General features: G+C 30.5%; 1 protein-coding gene across 1 annotated transcript; it reads right to left on the bottom strand.

The window, feature by feature from the left end:
* Positions 1-1,411: 1,411 nt before the first annotated feature.
* Positions 1,412-17,144, bottom strand: LOC131953632 (uncharacterized). Its single transcript, XM_059316912.1, has 4 exons — positions 17,012-17,144; positions 16,031-16,093; positions 14,708-14,789; positions 1,412-1,688 (listed from the first exon to the last, which is right to left on the bottom strand). The coding sequence occupies exons 1-4, from the start codon at positions 17,042-17,044 to the stop codon at positions 1,504-1,506; spliced, it is 363 nt and encodes a 120-aa protein (XP_059172895.1). The 5' UTR covers positions 17,045-17,144; the 3' UTR covers positions 1,412-1,503.
* Between the last annotated feature and the right edge of the window lie 1,781 nt (positions 17,145-18,925).

Raw genomic sequence — 18,925 nt, 5'->3', positions numbered from 1 at the left:
GGTGCTGACCACACTACAAGGTGCTGACCACACTACAAGGTGCTGACCACACTACAAGGTGCTGACCACAATACAAGGTGCTGACCACAATACAAGGTGCTGACCACACTACAAGGTGCTGACCACACTACAAGGTGCTGACCACACTACAAGGTGCTGACCACACTACAAGGTGCTGACCACACATCAAGGTGCTGACCACACATCAAGGTGCTGACCACACTAGAAGGTGCTGACCACACTACACGGTGCTGACCACACTACAAGGTGCTGACCACACATCAAGGTGCTGACCACACTACAAGGTGCTGACCACACATCAAGGTGCTGACCACACTACAAGGTGCTGACCACACTACAAGGTGCTGACCACACTACAAGGTGCTGACCACACTACAAGGTGCTGACCACACATCAAGGTGCTGACCACACATCAAGGTGCTGACCACACTAGAAGGTGCTGACCACACTACACGGTGCTGACCACACTACAAGGTGCTGACCACACATCAAGGTGCTGACCACACTACAAGGTGCTGACCACACATCAAGGTGCTGACCACACTACAAGGTGCTGACCACACATCAAGGTGCTGAACACACTACACGGTGCTGACCACACTAGAAGGTGCTGACCACACTACAAGGTGCTGACCACACATCAAGGTGCTGACCACACTACAAGGTGCTGACCACAATACAAGGTGCTGACCACAATACAAGGTGCTGACCACAATACAAGGTGCTGACCACACATCAAGGTGCTGACCACACAAGAAGGTGCTGACCACACTTCAAGGTGCTGACCACACATCAAGGTGCTGACCACACTACAAGGTGCTGACCACACATCAAGGTGCTGACCACACTACAAGGCGCTGACCACACATCAAGGTGCTGACCACACATCAAGGTGCTGACCACACTACAAGGTGCTGAGCACACATCAAGGTGCTGACCACACTACAAGGTGCTGACCACACATCAAGGTGCTGACCACACTACAAGGTGCTGACCACACTACAAGGTGCTGACCACACTAGAAGGTGCTGACCACACTACAAGGTGCTGACCACACTACAAGGTGCTGACCACACATCAAGGTCCTGACCACACTACAAGGTGCTGACCACAATACAAGGTGCTGACCACAATACAAGGTGCTGACCACACATCAAGGTGCTGACCACGCTTTAATGTGCTGACCACACTACAAGGTGCTGACCGTCGTGTAAACAGATGCACACAGCTTCATCTATCGAATAAACCGTTTCACTGTAGTAAAAATATACCACTGTGTTTTACTGCTTCCATTATAACAAAACACCTCTGTAATTCTTTATGTTGTTTTTTGATTTATGTAATAATCCTCCCCATCCCCTTTACCTTCTTATGTGTATATGATGTATTAACACACGCAAAACAAAATGTTCAAAAATAAATTTTAATGGACAATAATTAGCACAATTGTGGAATTGGTTATTTTGTGTCTCTGTGTAACTGTCAGTCGTAGCAACAGTTGTCAAAAATACAAACAGAACCTTCTGGACACTCGGTCATGTCCAGACACGTCATAGCCTCCATGTCGTCATACTGGTCAAGTCTCGTGCTCTTGAGGGGTGGGGCAGCCGCTGGGGCAAGCACAGCTAGGGTGGTATTGGGACACTGCTCGTCCACATACGGCCAGACTAGGGGGGGGGGGGCAGAAATATGGCATCGTAATTATTAAGGCCGTTTTAGTTTGTTCTGTTCATGCAAAATATGTAAAAATCGCTTTCATACAAACATACAACTATCACTTGCATACAAGTACAAAAATCACTTTCATACAAACATGCAACAATCACTTTCATACATTTACAACTATCACTTTTATACAAATATTCAACAATCCTTTTCTTACAAATATGTAACAATAACGTTCATGCAACAGTTCCTTTCTTACAAACATACAACAGACTCGTTTCAAAGAGTGTTTCTTCCAGACTTTTTTCTCCGGGGGGGGGGGGGGGGCACTTGCAATCTTCGGGGGGGGGGGGCGGACACTGTTAAAAGTATATATTTTCTATATAAATTATATAGAGATGCCTGGAAGAAACTCTGGTTTCAAACACACAACAATCATATGCATACGAACATACACCAATCACTTAAAAATAAAAACTTTCACTTTCCTGCTATCACTTTAATATGAAAGCATCAAATGACATTCACATGCATGTATACACAAACAGAAAACAATCCTGTTTTTACAACAAAAAATGACATTTCTATCAGTAAATGGTTGCATTCATTCATAAGTAAATTGATTGACCTATTACCTTTAGCAAAAAATGACATTTCTATCAGTAAATGGTTGCATTTATTCATAAGTAAATTGATTGACCTATTACCTTTAGCAAAAAATGACATTTCTATCAGTAAATGGTTGCATTTATTCATAAGTAAATTGATTGACCTATTACCTTTAGCAAAAAATGACATTTCTATCAGTAAATGGTTGCATTTATTCATAAGTAAATTGATTGACCTATTACCTTTAGCAAAAAATGACATTTCTATCAGTAAATGGTTGCATTTATTCATAAGTAAATTGATTGACCTATTACCTTTAGCAAAAAATGACATTTCTATCAGTAAATGGTTACATTTATTCATAAGTAAATTGATTGACCTATTACCTTTAGCAAAATATGACATTTCTATCAGTAAATGGTTGCATTTATTCATAAGTAAATTGATTGACCTATTACCTTTAGCAAAAAATGACATTTCTATCAGTAAATGGTTGCATTTATTCATAAGTAAATTGATTGACCTATTACCTTTAGCAAAAAATGACATTTCTATCAGTAAATGGTTGCATTTATTCATAAGTAAATTGATTGACCTATTACCTTTAGCAAAAAATGACATTTCTATCAGTAAATGGTTGCATTTATTCATAAGTAAATTGATTGACCTATTACCTTTAGCAAAAAATGACATTTCTATCAGTAAATGGTTGCATTTATTCATAAGTAAATTGATTGACCTATTACCTTTAGCAAAAAATGACATTTCTATCAGTAAATGGTTGCATTTATTCATAAGTAAATTGATTGACCTATTACCTTTAGCAAAAAATGACATTTCTATCAGTAAATGGTTGCATTTATTCATAAGTAAATTGATTGACCTATTACCTTTAGCAAAAAATGACATTTCTATCAGTAAATGGTTGCATTTATTCATAAGTAAATTGATTGACCTATTACCTTTAGCAAAAAATGACATTTCTATCAGTAAATGGTTACATTTATTCATAAGTAAATTGATTGACCTATTACCTTTAGCAAAATATGACATTTCTATCAGTAAATGGTTGCATTTATTCATAAGTAAATTGATTGACCTATTACCTTTAGCAAAAAATGACATTTCTATCAGTAAATGGTTGCATTTATTCATAAGTAAATTGATTGACCTATTACCTTTAGCAAAAAATGACATTTCTATCAGTAAATGGTTGCATTTATTCATAAGTAAATTGATTGACCTATTACCTTTAGCAAAAAATGACATTTCTATCAGTAAATGGTTGCATTTATTCATAAGTAAATTGATTGACCTATTACCTTTAGCAAAAAATGACATTTCTATCAGTAAATGGTTGCATTTATTCATAAGTAAATTGATTGACCTATTACCTTTAGCAAAAAATGACATTTCTATCAGTAAATGGTTGCATTTATTCATAAGTAAATTGATTGACGTATTACCTTTAGCAAAAAATGACATTTCTATCAGTAAATGGTTGCATTTATTCATAAGTAAATTGATTGACCTATTACCTTTAGCAAAAAATGACATTTCTATCAGTAAATGGTTGCATTTATTCATAAGTAAATTGATTGACCTATTACCTTTAGCAAAAAATGACATTTCTATCAGTAAATGGTTGCATTTATTCATAAGTAAATTGATTGACCTATTACCTTTAGCAAAAAATGACATTTCTATCAGTAAAATGGTTGCATTTATTCATAAGTAAATTGATTGACCTATTACCTTTAGCAAAAAATGACATTTCTATCAGTAAATGGTTGCATTTATTCATAAGTAAATTGATTGACCTATTACCTTTAGCAAAAAATGACATTTCTATCAGTAAATGGTTGCATTTATTCATAAGTAAATTGATTGACCTATTACCTTTAGCAAAAAATGACATTTCTATCAGTAAATGGTTGCATTTATTCATAAGTAAATTGATTGACCTATTACCTTTAGCAAAAAATGACATTTCTATCAGTAAATGGTTGCATTTATTCATAAGTAAATTGATTGACCTATTACCTTTAGCAAAAAATGACATTTCTATCAGTAAATGGTTGCATTTATTCATAAGTAAATTGATTGACCTATTACCTTTAGCAAAAAATGACATTTCTATCAGTAAATGGTTGCATTTATTCATAAGTAAATTGATTGACCTATTACCTTTAGCAAAAAATGACATTTCTATCAGTAAATGGTTGCATTTATTCATAAGTAAATTGATTGACCTATTACCTTTAGCAAAAAATGACATTTCTATCAGTAAATGGTTGCATTTATTCATAAGTAAATTGATTGACCTATTACCTTTAGCAAAAAATGACATTTCTATCAGTAAATGGTTGCATTTATTCATAAGTAAATTGATTGACCTATTACCTTTAGCAAAAAATGACATTTCTATCAGTAAATGGTTGCATTTATTCATAAGTAAATTGATTGACCTATTACCTTTAGCAAAAAATGACATTTCTATCAGTAAATGGTTGCATTTATTCATAAGTAAATTGATTGACCTATTACCTTTAGCAAAAAATGACATTTCTATCAGTAAATGGTTGCATTTATTCATAAGTAAATTGATTGACCTATTACCTTTAGCAAAAAATGACATTTCTATCAGTAAATGGTTGCATTTATTCATAAGTAAATTGATTGACCTATTACCTTTAGCAAAAAATGACATTTCTATCAGTAAATGGTTGCATTTATTCATAAGTAAATTGATTGACCTATTACCTTTAGCAAAAAATGACATTTCTATCAGTAAATGGTTGCATTTATTCATAAGTAAATTGATTGACCTATTACCTTTAGCAAAAAATGACATTTCTATCAGTAAATGGTTGCATTTATTCATAAGTAAATTGATTGACCTATTACCTTTAGCAAAAAATGACATTTCTATCAGTAAATGGTTGCATTTATTCATAAGTAAATTGATTGACCTATTACCTTTAGCAAAAAATGACATTTCTATCAGTAAATGGTTGCATTTATTCATAAGTAAATTGATTGACCTATTAACCTTTAGCAAAAAATGACATTTCTATCAGTAAATGGTTGCATTTATTCATAAGTAAATTGATTGACCTATTACCTTTAGCAAAAAATGACATTTCTATCAGTAAATGGTTGCATTTATTCATAAGTAAATTGATTGACCTATTACCTTTAGCAAAAAATGACATTTCTATCAGTAAATGGTTGCATTTATTCATAAGTAAATTGATTGACCTATTACCTTTAGCAAAAAATGACATTTCTATCAGTAAATGGTTGCATTTATTCATAAGTAAATTGATTGACCTATTACCTTTAGCAAAAAATGACATTTCTATCAGTAAATGGTTGCATTTATTCATAAGTAAATTGATTGACCTATTACCTTTAGCAAAAAATGACATTTCTATCAGTAAATGGTTGCATTTATTCATAAGTAAATTGATTGACCTATTACCTTTAGCAAAAAATGACATTTCTATCAGTAAATGGTTGCATTTATTCATAAGTAAATTGATTGACCTATTACCTTTAGCAAAAAATGACATTTCTATCAGTAAATGGTTGCATTTATTCATAAGTAAATTGATTGACCTATTACCTTTAGCAAAAAATGACATTTCTATCAGTAAATGGTTGCATTTATTCATAAGTAAATTGATTGACCTATTACCTTTAGCAAAAAATGACATTTCTATCAGTAAATGGTTGCATTTATTCATAAGTAAATTGATTGACCTATTACCTTTAGCAAAAAATGACATTTCTATCAGTAAATGGTTGCATTTATTCATAAGTAAATTGATTGACCTATTACCTTTAGCAAAAAATGACATTTCTATCAGTAAATGGTTGCATTTATTCATAAGTAAATTGATTGACCTATTACCTTTAGCAAAAAATGACATTTCTATCAGTAAATGGTTGCATTTATTCATAAGTAAATTGATTGACCTATTACCTTTAGCAAAAAATGACATTTCTATCAGTAAATGGTTGCATTTATTCATAAGTAAATTGATTGACCTATTACCTTTAGCAAAAAATGACATTTCTATCAGTAAATGGTTGCATTTATTCATAAGTAAATTGATTGACCTATTACCTTTAGCAAAAAATGACATTTCTATCAGTAAATGGTTGCATTTATTCATAAGTAAATTGATTGACCTATTACCTTTAGCAAAAAATGACATTTCTATCAGTAAATGGTTGCATTTATTCATAAGTAAATTGATTGACCTATTACCTTTAGCAAAAAATGACATTTCTATCAGTAAATGGTTGCATTTATTCATAAGTAAATTGATTGACCTATTACCTTTAGCAAAAAATGACATTTCTATCAGTAAATGGTTGCATTTATTCATAAGTAAATTGATTGACCTATTACCTTTAGCAAAAAATGACATTTCTATCAGTAAATGGTTGCATTTATTCATAAGTAAATTGATTGACCTATTACCTTTAGCAAAAAATGACATTTCTATCAGTAAATGGTTGCATTTATTCATAAGTAAATTGATTGACCTATTACCTTTAGCAAAAAATGACATTTCTATCAGTAAATGGTTGCATTTATTCATAAGTAAATTGATTGACCTATTACCTTTAGCAAAAAATGACATTTCTATCAGTAAATGGTTGCATTTATTCATAAGTAAATTGATTGACCTATTACCTTTAGCAAAAAATGACATTTCTATCAGTAAATGGTTGCATTTATTCATAAGTAAATTGATTGACCTATTACCTTTAGCAAAAAATGACATTTCTATCAGTAAATGGTTGCATTTATTCATAAGTAAATTGATTGACCTATTACCTTTAGCAAAAAATGACATTTCTATCAGTAAATGGTTGCATTTATTCATAAGTAAATTGATTGACCTATTACCTTTAGCAAAAAATGACATTTCTATCAGTAAATGGTTGCATTTATTCATAAGTAAATTGATTGACCTATTACCTTTAGCAAAAAATGACATTTCTATCAGTAAATGGTTGCATTTATTCATAAGTAAATTGATTGACCTATTACCTTTAGCAAAAAATGACATTTCTATCAGTAAATGGTTGCATTTATTCATAAGTAAATTGATTGACCTATTACCTTTAGCAAAAAATGACATTTCTATCAGTAAATGGTTGCATTTATTCATAAGTAAATTGATTGACCTATTACCTTTAGCAAAAAATGACATTTCTATCAGTAAATGGTTGCATTTATTCATAAGTAAATTGATTGACCTATTACCTTTAGCAAAAAATGACATTTCTATCAGTAAATGGTTGCATTTATTCATAAGTAAATTGATTGACCTATTACCTTTAGCAAAAAATGACATTTCTATCAGTAAATGGTTGCATTTATTCATAAGTAAATTGATTGACCTATTACCTTTAGCAAAAAATGACATTTCTATCAGTAAATGGTTGCATTTATTCATAAGTAAATTGATTGACCTATTACCTTTAGCAAAAAATGACATTTCTATCAGTAAATGGTTGCATTTATTCATAAGTAAATTGATTGACCTATTACCTTTAGCAAAAAAATGACATTTCTATCAGTAAATGGTTGCATTTATTCATAAGTAAATTGATTGACCTATTACCTTTAGCAAAAAATGACATTTCTATCAGTAAATGGTTGCATTTATTCATAAGTAAATTGATTGACCTATTACCTTTAGCAAAAAATGACATTTCTATCAGTAAATGGTTGCATTTATTCATAAGTAAATTGATTGACCTATTACCTTTAGCAAAAAATGACATTTCTATCAGTAAATGGTTGCATTTATTCATAAGTAAATTGATTGACCTATTACCTTTAGCAAAAAATGACATTTCTATCAGTAAATGGTTGCATTTATTCATAAGTAAATTGATTGACCTATTACCTTTAGCAAAAAATGACATTTCTATCAGTAAATGGTTGCATTTATTCATAAGTAAATTGATTGACCTATTACCTTTAGCAAAAAATGACATTTCTATCAGTAAATGGTTGCATTTATTCATAAGTAAATTGATTGACCTATTACCTTTAGCAAAAAATGACATTTCTATCAGTAAATGGTTGCATTTATTCATAAGTAAATTGATTGACCTATTACCTTTAGCAAAAAATGACATTTCTATCAGTAAATGGTTGCATTTATTCATAAGTAAATTGATTGACCTATTACCTTTAGCAAAAAATGACATTTCTATCAGTAAATGGTTGCATTTATTCATAAGTAAATTGATTGACCTATTACCTTTAGCAAAAAATGACATTTCTATCAGTAAATGGTTGCATTTATTCATAAGTAAATTGATTGACCTATTACCTTTAGCAAAAAATGACATTTCTATCAGTAAATGGTTGCATTTATTCATAAGTAAATTGATTGACCTATTACCTTTAGCAAAAAATGACATTTCTATCAGTAAATGGTTGCATTTATTCATAAGTAAATTGATTGACCTATTACCTTTAGCAAAAAATGACATTTCTATCAGTAAATGGTTGCATTTATTCATAAGTAAATTGATTGACCTATTACCTTTAGCAAAAAATGACATTTCTATCAGTAAATGGTTGCATTTATTCATAAGTAAATTGATTGACCTATTACCTTTAGCAAAAAATGACATTTCTATCAGTAAATGGTTGCATTTATTCATAAGTAAATTGATTGACCTATTACCTTTAGCAAAAAATGACATTTCTATCAGTAAATGGTTGCATTTATTCATAAGTAAATTGATTGACCTATTACCTTTAGCAAAAAATGACATTTCTATCAGTAAATGGTTGCATTTATTCATAAGTAAATTGATTGACCTATTACCTTTAGCAAAAAATGACATTTCTATCAGTAAATGGTTGCATTTATTCATAAGTAAATTGATTGACCTATTACCTTTAGCAAAAAATGACATTTCTATCAGTAAATGGTTGCATTTATTCATAAGTAAATTGATTGACCTATTACCTTTAGCAAAAAATGACATTTCTATCAGTAAATGGTTGCATTTATTCATAAGTAAATTGATTGACCTATTACCTTTAGCAAAAAATGACATTTCTATCAGTAAATGGTTGCATTTATTCATAAGTAAATTGATTGACCTATTACCTTTAGCAAAAAATGACATTTCTATCAGTAAATGGTTGCATTTATTCATAAGTAAATTGATTGACCTATTACCTTTAGCAAAAAATGACATTTCTATCAGTAAATGGTTGCATTTATTCATAAGTAAATTGATTGACCTATTACCTTTAGCAAAAAATGACATTTCTATCAGTAAATGGTTGCATTTATTCATAAGTAAATTGATTGACCTATTACCTTTAGCAAAAAATGACATTTCTATCAGTAAATGGTTGCATTTATTCATAAGTAAATTGATTGACCTATTACCTTTAGCAAAAAATGACATTTCTATCAGTAAATGGTTGCATTTATTCATAAGTAAATTGATTGACCTATTACCTTTAGCAAAAAATGACATTTCTATCAGTAAATGGTTGCATTTATTCATAAGTAAATTGATTGACCTATTACCTTTAGCAAAAAATGACATTTCTATCAGTAAATTGGTTGCATTTATTCATAAGTAAATTGATTGACCTATTCTTTAGCAAAAAATGACATTTCTATCAGTAAATGGTTGCATTTATTCATAAGTAAATTGATTGACCTATTACCTTTAGCAAAAAATGACATTTCTATCAGTAAATGGTTGCATTTATTCATAAGTAAATTGATTGACCTATTACCTTTAGCAAAAAATGACATTTCTATCAGTAAATGGTTGCATTTATTCATAAGTAAATTGATTGACCTATTACCTTTAGCAAAAAATGACATTTCTATCAGTAAATGGTTGCATTTATTCATAAGTAAATTGATTGACCTATTACCTTTAGCAAAAAATGACATTTCTATCAGTAAATGGTTGCATTTATTCATAAGTAAATTGATTGACCTATTACCTTTAGCAAAAAATGACATTTCTATCAGTAAATGGTTGCATTTATTCATAAGTAAATTGATTGACCTATTACCTTTAGCAAAAAATGACATTTCTATCAGTAAATGGTTGCATTTATTCATAAGTAAATTGATTGACCTATTACCTTTAGCAAAAAATGACATTTCTATCAGTAAATGGTTGCATTTATTCATAAGTAAATTGATTGACCTATTACCTTTAGCAAAAAATGACATTTCTATCAGTAAATGGTTGCATTTATTCATAAGTAAATTGATTGACCTATTACCTTTAGCAAAAAATGACATTTCTATCAGTAAATGGTTGCATTTATTCATAAGTAAATTGATTGACCTATTACCTTTAGCAAAAAATGACATTTCTATCAGTAAATGGTTGCATTTATTCATAAGTAAATTGATTGACCTATTACCTTTAGCAAAAAATGACATTTCTATCAGTAAATGGTTGCATTTATTCATAAGTAAATTGATTGACCTATTACCTTTAGCAAAAAATGACATTTCTATCAGTAAATGGTTGCATTTATTCATAAGTAAATTGATTGACCTATTACCTTTAGCAAAAAATGACATTTCTATCAGTAAATGGTTGCATTTATTCATAAGTAAATTGATTGACCTATTACCTTTAGCAAAAAATGACATTTCTATCAGTAAATGGTTGCATTTATTCATAAGTAAATTGATTGACCTATTACCTTTAGCAAAAAATGACATTTCTATCAGTAAATGGTTGCATTTATTCATAAGTAAATTGATTGACCTATTACCTTTAGCAAAAAATGACATTTCTATCAGTAAATGGTTGCATTTATTCATAAGTAAATTGATTGACCTATTACCTTTAGCAAAAAATGACATTTCTATCAGTAAATGGTTGCATTTATTCATAAGTAAATTGATTGACCTATTACCTTTAGCAAAAAATGACATTTCTATCAGTAAATGGTTGCATTTATTCATAAGTAAATTGATTGACCTATTACCTTTAGCAAAAAATGACATTTCTATCAGTAAATGGTTGCATTTATTCATAAGTAAATTGATTGACCTATTACCTTTAGCAAAAAATGACATTTCTATCAGTAAATGGTTGCATTTATTCATAAGTAAATTGATTGACCTATTACCTTTAGCAAAAAATGACATTTCTATCAGTAAATGGTTGCATTTATTCATAAGTAAATTGATTGACCTATTACCTTTAGCAAAAAATGACATTTCTATCAGTAAATGGTTGCATTTATTCATAAGTAAATTGATTGACCTATTACCTTTAGCAAAAAATGACATTTCTATCAGTAAATGGTTGCATTTATTCATAAGTAAATTGATTGACCTATTACCTTTAGCAAAAAATGACATTTCTATCAGTAAATGGTTGCATTTATTCATAAGTAAATTGATTGACCTATTACCTTTAGCAAAAAATGACATTTCTATCAGTAAATGGTTGCATTTATTCATAAGTAAATTGATTGACCTATTACCTTTAGCAAAAAATGACATTTCTATCAGTAAATGGTTGCATTTATTCATAAGTAAATTGATTGACCTATTACCTTTAGCAAAAAATGACATTTCTATCAGTAAATGGTTGCATTTATTCATAAGTAAATTGATTGACCTATTACCTTTAGCAAAAAATGACATTTCTATCAGTAAATGGTTGCATTTATTCATAAGTAAATTGATTGACCTATTACCTTTAGCAAAAAATGACATTTCTATCAGTAAATGGTTGCATTTATTCATAAGTAAATTGATTGACCTATTACCTTTAGCAAAAAATGACATTTCTATCAGTAAATGGTTGCATTTATTCATAAGTAAATTGATTGACCTATTACCTTTAGCAAAAAATGACATTTCTATCAGTAAATGGTTGCATTTATTCATAAGTAAATTGATTGACCTATTACCTTTAGCAAAAAATGACATTTCTATCAGTAAATGGTTGCATTTATTCATAAGTAAATTGATTGACCTATTACCTTTAGCAAAAAATGACATTTCTATCAGTAAATGGTTGCATTTATTCATAAGTAAATTGATTGACCTATTACCTTTAGCAAAAAATGACATTTCTATCAGTAAATGGTTGCATTTATTCATAAGTAAATTGATTGACCTATTACCTTTAGCAAAAAATGACATTTCTATCAGTAAATGGTTGCATTTATTCATAAGTAAATTGATTGACCTATTACCTTTAGCAAAAAATGACATTTCTATCAGTAAATGGTTGCATTTATTCATAAGTAAATTGATTGACCTATTACCTTTAGCAAAAAATGACATTTCTATCAGTAAATGGTTGCATTTATTCATAAGTAAATTGATTGACCTATTACCTTTAGCAAAAAATGACATTTCTATCAGTAAATGGTTGCATTTATTCATAAGTAAATTGATTGACCTATTACCTTTAGCAAAAAATGACATTTCTATCAGTAAATGGTTGCATTTATTCATAAGTAAATTGATTGACCTATTACCTTTAGCAAAAAATGACATTTCTATCAGTAAATGGTTGCATTTATTCATAAGTAAATTGATTGACCTATTACCTTTAGCAAAAAATGACATTTCTATCAGTAAATGGTTGCATTTATTCATAAGTAAATTGATTGACCTATTACCTTTAGCAAAAAATGACATTTCTATCAGTAAATGGTTGCATTTATTCATAAGTAAATTGATTGACCTATTACCTTTAGCAAAAAATGACATTTCTATCAGTAAATGGTTGCATTTATTCATAAGTAAATTGATTGACCTATTACCTTTAGCAAAAAATGACATTTCTATCAGTAAATGGTTGCATTTATTCATAAGTAAATTGATTGACCTATTACCTTTAGCAAAAAATGACATTTCTATCAGTAAATGGTTGCATTTATTCATAAGTAAATTGATTGACCTATTACCTTTAGCAAAAAATGACATTTCTATCAGTAAATGGTTGCATTTATTCATAAGTAAATTGATTGACCTATTACCTTTAGCAAAAAATGACATTTCTATCAGTAAATGGTTGCATTTATTCATAAGTAAATTGATTGACCTATTACCTTTAGCAAAAAATGACATTTCTATCAGTAAATGGTTGCATTTATTCATAAGTAAATTGATTGACCTATTACCTTTAGCAAAAAATGACATTTCTATCAGTAAATGGTTGCATTTATTCATAAGTAAATTGATTGACCTATTACCTTTAGCAAAATATGACATTTCTATCAGTAAATGGTTGCATTTATTCATAAGTAAATTGATTGACCTATTACCTTTAGCAAAAAATGACATTTCTATCAGTAAATGGTTGCATTTATTCATAAGTAAATTGATTGACCTATTACCTTTAGCAAAAAATGACATTTCTATCAGTAAATGGTTGCATTTATTCATAAGTAAATTGATTGACCTATTACCTTTAGCAAAAAATGACATTTCTATCAGTAAATGGTTGCATTTATTCATAAGTAAATTGATTGACCTATTACCTTTAGCAAAAAATGACATTTCTATCAGTAAATGGTTGCATTTATTCATAAGTAAATTGATTGACCTATTACCTTTAGCAAAAAATGACATTTCTATCAGTAAATGGTTGCATTTATTCATAAGTAAATTGATTGACCTATTACCTTTAGCAAAAAATGACATTTCTATCAGTAAATGGTTGCATTTATTCATAAGTAAATTGATTGACCTATTACCTTTAGCAAAAAATGACATTTCTATCAGTAAATGGTTGCATTTATTCATAAGTAAATTGATTGACCTATTACCTTTAGCAAAAAATGACATTTCTATCAGTAAATGGTTGCATTTATTCATAAGTAAATTGATTGACCTATTACCTTTAGCAAAAAATGACATTTCTATCAGTAAATGGTTGCATTTATTCATAAGTAAATTGATTGACCTATTACCTTTAGCAAAAAATGACATTTCTATCAGTAAATGGTTGCATTTATTCATAAGTAAATTGATTGACCTATTACCTTTAGCAAAAAATGACATTTCTATCAGTAAATGGTTGCATTTATTCATAAGTAAATTGATTGACCTATTACCTTTAGCAAAAAATGACATTTCTATCAGTAAATGGTTGCATTTATTCATAAGTAAATTGATTGACCTATTACCTTTAGCAAAAAATGACATTTCTATCAGTAAATGGTTGCATTTATTCATAAGTAAATTGATTGACCTATTACCTTTAGCAAAAAATGACATTTCTATCAGTAAATGGTTGCATTTATTCATAAGTAAATTGATTGACCTATTACCTTTAGCAAAAAATGACATTTCTATCAGTAAATGGTTGCATTTATTCATAAGTAAATTGATTGACCTATTACCTTTAGCACAGACTGGTTTGGGTAAACAACCTTGACCTACACAGGTCACAGCGACCCGACATTCTTGCCCGTCAGCACACACCTAGGGGAGACAAACACGTTTTTCTCAGGCGACAAGAAAACAAGTTCAAAAACACTCAAGAAACGTAACTCAGAGGAACATTAAATAGCTCTTGTTATGTCCCTTTATGAGCTCAAATCATGTTCTATTCGTCAAACCAGTGAATGATAATATAAATTTACGAACAGAATCACTTTCAACCTACGAACAAAAAGTAACAACTCGCAACTTACACAACTTATACATAGCTACAGCCAACTTAGAACTTTTACACAACTACAGCAACTTACAACTTATACACAACTACAGCCAACTTACAACTTATACAATTACAGCCAACTTACAACTTATACACAACTACAGCAAACTTACAACTTATACACACCTACAGCAAACTTACAACTTATACACAACTACAGCCAACTTACAACTTATACAACTACAATCAACTTACAACTTATACGCAATTACAGCCAACTTACAACTTATACAATTACAGCCAACTTACAACTTATACGCAATTACAGCCAACTTACAACTTATACAATTACAGCCAACTTACAACTTATACAATTACAGCCAACGTCCAACTTATACACAACTACAACAAACTTACAACTTATATACAACTACAACCAACTTACAACTTATACAATTACAGCCAACTTACAACTTATACAATTACAGCCAACTTACAACTTATACACAACTACAACCAACTTACAACTTATACAATAACACCCCAACTTACAACTTATACAATTACAGCCAACTTACAACTTATACAATTAAAGCCAACTTACAACTTTTACACAACTACAGCCAACTTACAACTTATACACAACTACAGCCAACTTACAACTTATACAACTACAACCAACTTACAAGTTACACAACTACAACCAACTTACCACTTATACACAATTACAGACAACTTACAATTTAAACACAGCTATTGCCAACTTACAACTTAAACACAACTATTGCCAATTTACAATTTATACACAGCTATCGCCAACTTACAACTTATACACATCTATTGCCAACTTACAACTTATACACAACTACAACTAACTTATAACGTATACAACTACAGCCAACTTACACCTTATACAACTACAACCAACTTACAACTTATACAACTACAGCCAACTTACACCTTATACAACTACAGCCAACTTACAACTTATACACAACTACAACCAACTTACAACTTATACACAACAACAGACAACTTACAACGTATACTAGAGCCAACTTACAACTTTGCTACATTGAGTTCGGACATCTCGAGACTTGTGTGAGTTGATCACGTGACCATTGACCTGTTGTCAGAGACAGGTTAAACAAGTTATGACAGTCATACAAACGTTATGACAGTCATACAAGTCATGACAGTCATACAAACGTTATTACAGTCATACAAGTCATGACAGTCATACAAGCGTTATGACAGTCATACAAGCGTCATGACAGTCATACAAACGTTATGACAGTCATACAATCGTTATGACAGTCATACAAGTCATGACAGTCATACAAGCGTTATGACAGTCATACAAGTCATGACAGTCATACAAGTCATGACAGTCATACAAATGTCATGACAGTCATACAAACGTTATGACAGTCATACAAACGTTATGACAGTCATACAAATGTCATGACAGTCATACAAACGTTATGACAGTCATACAAACGTTATGACAGTCATACAAAAGTCATGACAGTAATACAAACGTTATGACAGTCGTACAAACGTTATGGCAGTCATACAAGTCTTGACAGTAATACACACGTTATGACAGTCATACAAACGTTATGACAGTCATACAAACGTTATGACAGTCATATAAAAGTTATGATAGTCATACAAAAATCATTACAGTCATACAAAAGTCATTAAAGTTATACACAAGTCATGACAGTCCTTCAAAAGTTGTGACGCTCATACAACAGTCATGACAGTCATACAGCAGTTATGCCAATCCAACAAAAGTTATGGCAGTCATACATACCATGAGACTCGTGCAATTAATCACAAATCCTGACGTTTACAAGTTTATAAAAGTCTAACATAAAAGTCTAACATAAAAGTCTAACATAAAAGTCTAACATAAAAGTCTAAAAAAAAATATTACATAAAAGTCTAACATAAAAGTCTGACGTATAAAATCATAAAATATGTAATATGTCAAAACTTACCTAAGAGATATATAGACCAACTCATGTTGACAACTTACCATAGACATAGAGACAAGTAGAAAGAAAAACATAGTAGTAGATCACATCCATTCACATGAAACGAAATGTGTTTTTCTGGCTCTGTTGAATAAACCAGCCATATTTCACAGGATGACAGAGACGGCTAATCTACCCTGGCTTTATGGCTGTTAATTATGTTAATTGGTGGCCTAAGATAAAGGCGTGTTGCACACGTCACTGTTTGATTGCTATATTTTTACAGAAAGTCGACATGTTTTCAGTTATTACACTTTTAATTTCAAGAGAAGATTTTAACTTAAACAACAGATACTTATTAGGTACAAAAAAATTAATCAGTTTTAGTGAAATAGAGTCATGATTTGTTTTGTTTAAAAATTATGCAATGATGCTTAATTTTTAAAGGGCAAGCTATAAGTCGCATGACACTCTTTAAAGGCTCGTCAAATGGTTGTTAAAGGTGCGCCAAATGGTTCGTTAAAGGTGCGCCAAATGGTTGTTAAAGGTGCGCCAAATGGTTGTTAAAGGTGCGCCAAATAGTTGTTAAAGGTGCGCCAAATGGTTGTTAAAGGTGCGCCAAATAGTTGTTAAAGGTGCGCCAAATGGTTGTTAAAGGTGCGCCAAATAGTTGTTAAAGGTGTGCCAAATGGTTGTTAAAGGTGCGCCAAATGGTTGTTAGAGGTGCGCCAAATGGTTGTTAAAGGTGCGCCAAATGGTTGTTAGAGGTGTGCCTAATGGTTGTTAAAGGTGCACCAAATGGATGTTAAAGGTGCGCTTCAAAAGTCTATGTAATCGTACTAAAAATAAATTCTTTAAATCTTTTTTAAAAAAATGGCAAGCGATAAAATTGTATGTACATTTTTTTAAATTAAAGCCGTTTAACTATCGATTACACTCATTTTCATAATTGTGAATTGAATAGAAGCCGTTGAAAAGCCGTTTAGAACTATTTTATCGATTCAAATATTTTTTAAAACCGCTCTCAACCCTTCCTTGAAGTTAATTTTACGCAGTTGACTTTTTTCTCCGGAGGGGGGGGGGGGGGGGAGGGGGGCACTTGAAACTTTCGGGGGGGGGGGGGGGGGGAATCGGTAGATTTTCTTCGGGGAAGGAGGGGCGGATAATGTTAAATGTATGTATTTTCTATATAAATTCCATTTCGTTCGTTAAATATACCAATAAAAAGTAACATCTTACAACTTATACATAGCTACAGCCAACTTACAACACCCCCCTCCCCCCCCCCCCCCCCAGAAGAGATGCCTGGAAGAAACTCTGATTATACGTATCCATCCAATATTTTACCAAGTGTGCCAATTATGGCATTTCTTCTCTAATAGTCTCACACTGATTATCATGACGTATAGATCAACTCTTAGATTTGTATAAAACCATGTCTTTGATCTTTTGATTTTAGTTTTATTGTCTCACAGATTGTACAATACCAATATCATTTTTATAAAGATTATATCAAACATTTACCATTATATCACATATATAACAGTTATATCAAACACTCCAACAATATATCACAAATATAACAGTTATATCAAACACTCCACCAATATATCACATGTACACCAGTTATATCAAACACTCCACCAATATATCACATGTACACCAGTTATATCAAACACTCCACCAATATATCATATGAATATAAAAAACATAAAACAACTCGTCATAATAATACAATTAAAGACAATAATTAAAATACAACTAAGTAGCTTATAACTGCGATATCCAAATATTTTTTTTAAATTTACATTTGTGTAATCAATATTATTATTAACAAGAATAACCTTAACTACGATACACTGACAAGTTTACATCATATACACATATCTAACACGATACTTGTCCAAGGATATGCTTTTCCTCCATGTTAACTGCTGTCTCCCTTATATTTAAACAACATACTCCCTAGTATGTTT

Source organism: Physella acuta, unplaced genomic scaffold (genome assembly GCF_028476545.2).
Source record: "Physella acuta isolate Inbredline_101_S28 unplaced genomic scaffold, ASM2847654v3 ptg000934l, whole genome shotgun sequence".
Classification (NCBI taxonomy): domain Eukaryota; kingdom Metazoa; phylum Mollusca; class Gastropoda; family Physidae; genus Physella; species Physella acuta.
This window is presented reverse-complemented; position numbering and strand designations above follow the sequence as displayed.

Coding starts and splice junctions, on each gene's coding strand:
- LOC131953632 (XM_059316912.1), bottom strand. CDS start 17,044: ATGTTTTTCTTTCTACTTGTCTCTATGTCTATG. Junction 14,790..16,030: donor GAACTCAATGTAGCAAAGTT/GTAAGTTGGCTC, acceptor TGTCTCCCCTAG/GTGTGTGCTGACGGGCAAGA. Junction 1,689..14,707: donor CAAACCAGTCTGTGCTAAAG/GTAATAGGTCAA, acceptor CCCCCCCCCTAG/TCTGGCCGTATGTGGACGAG.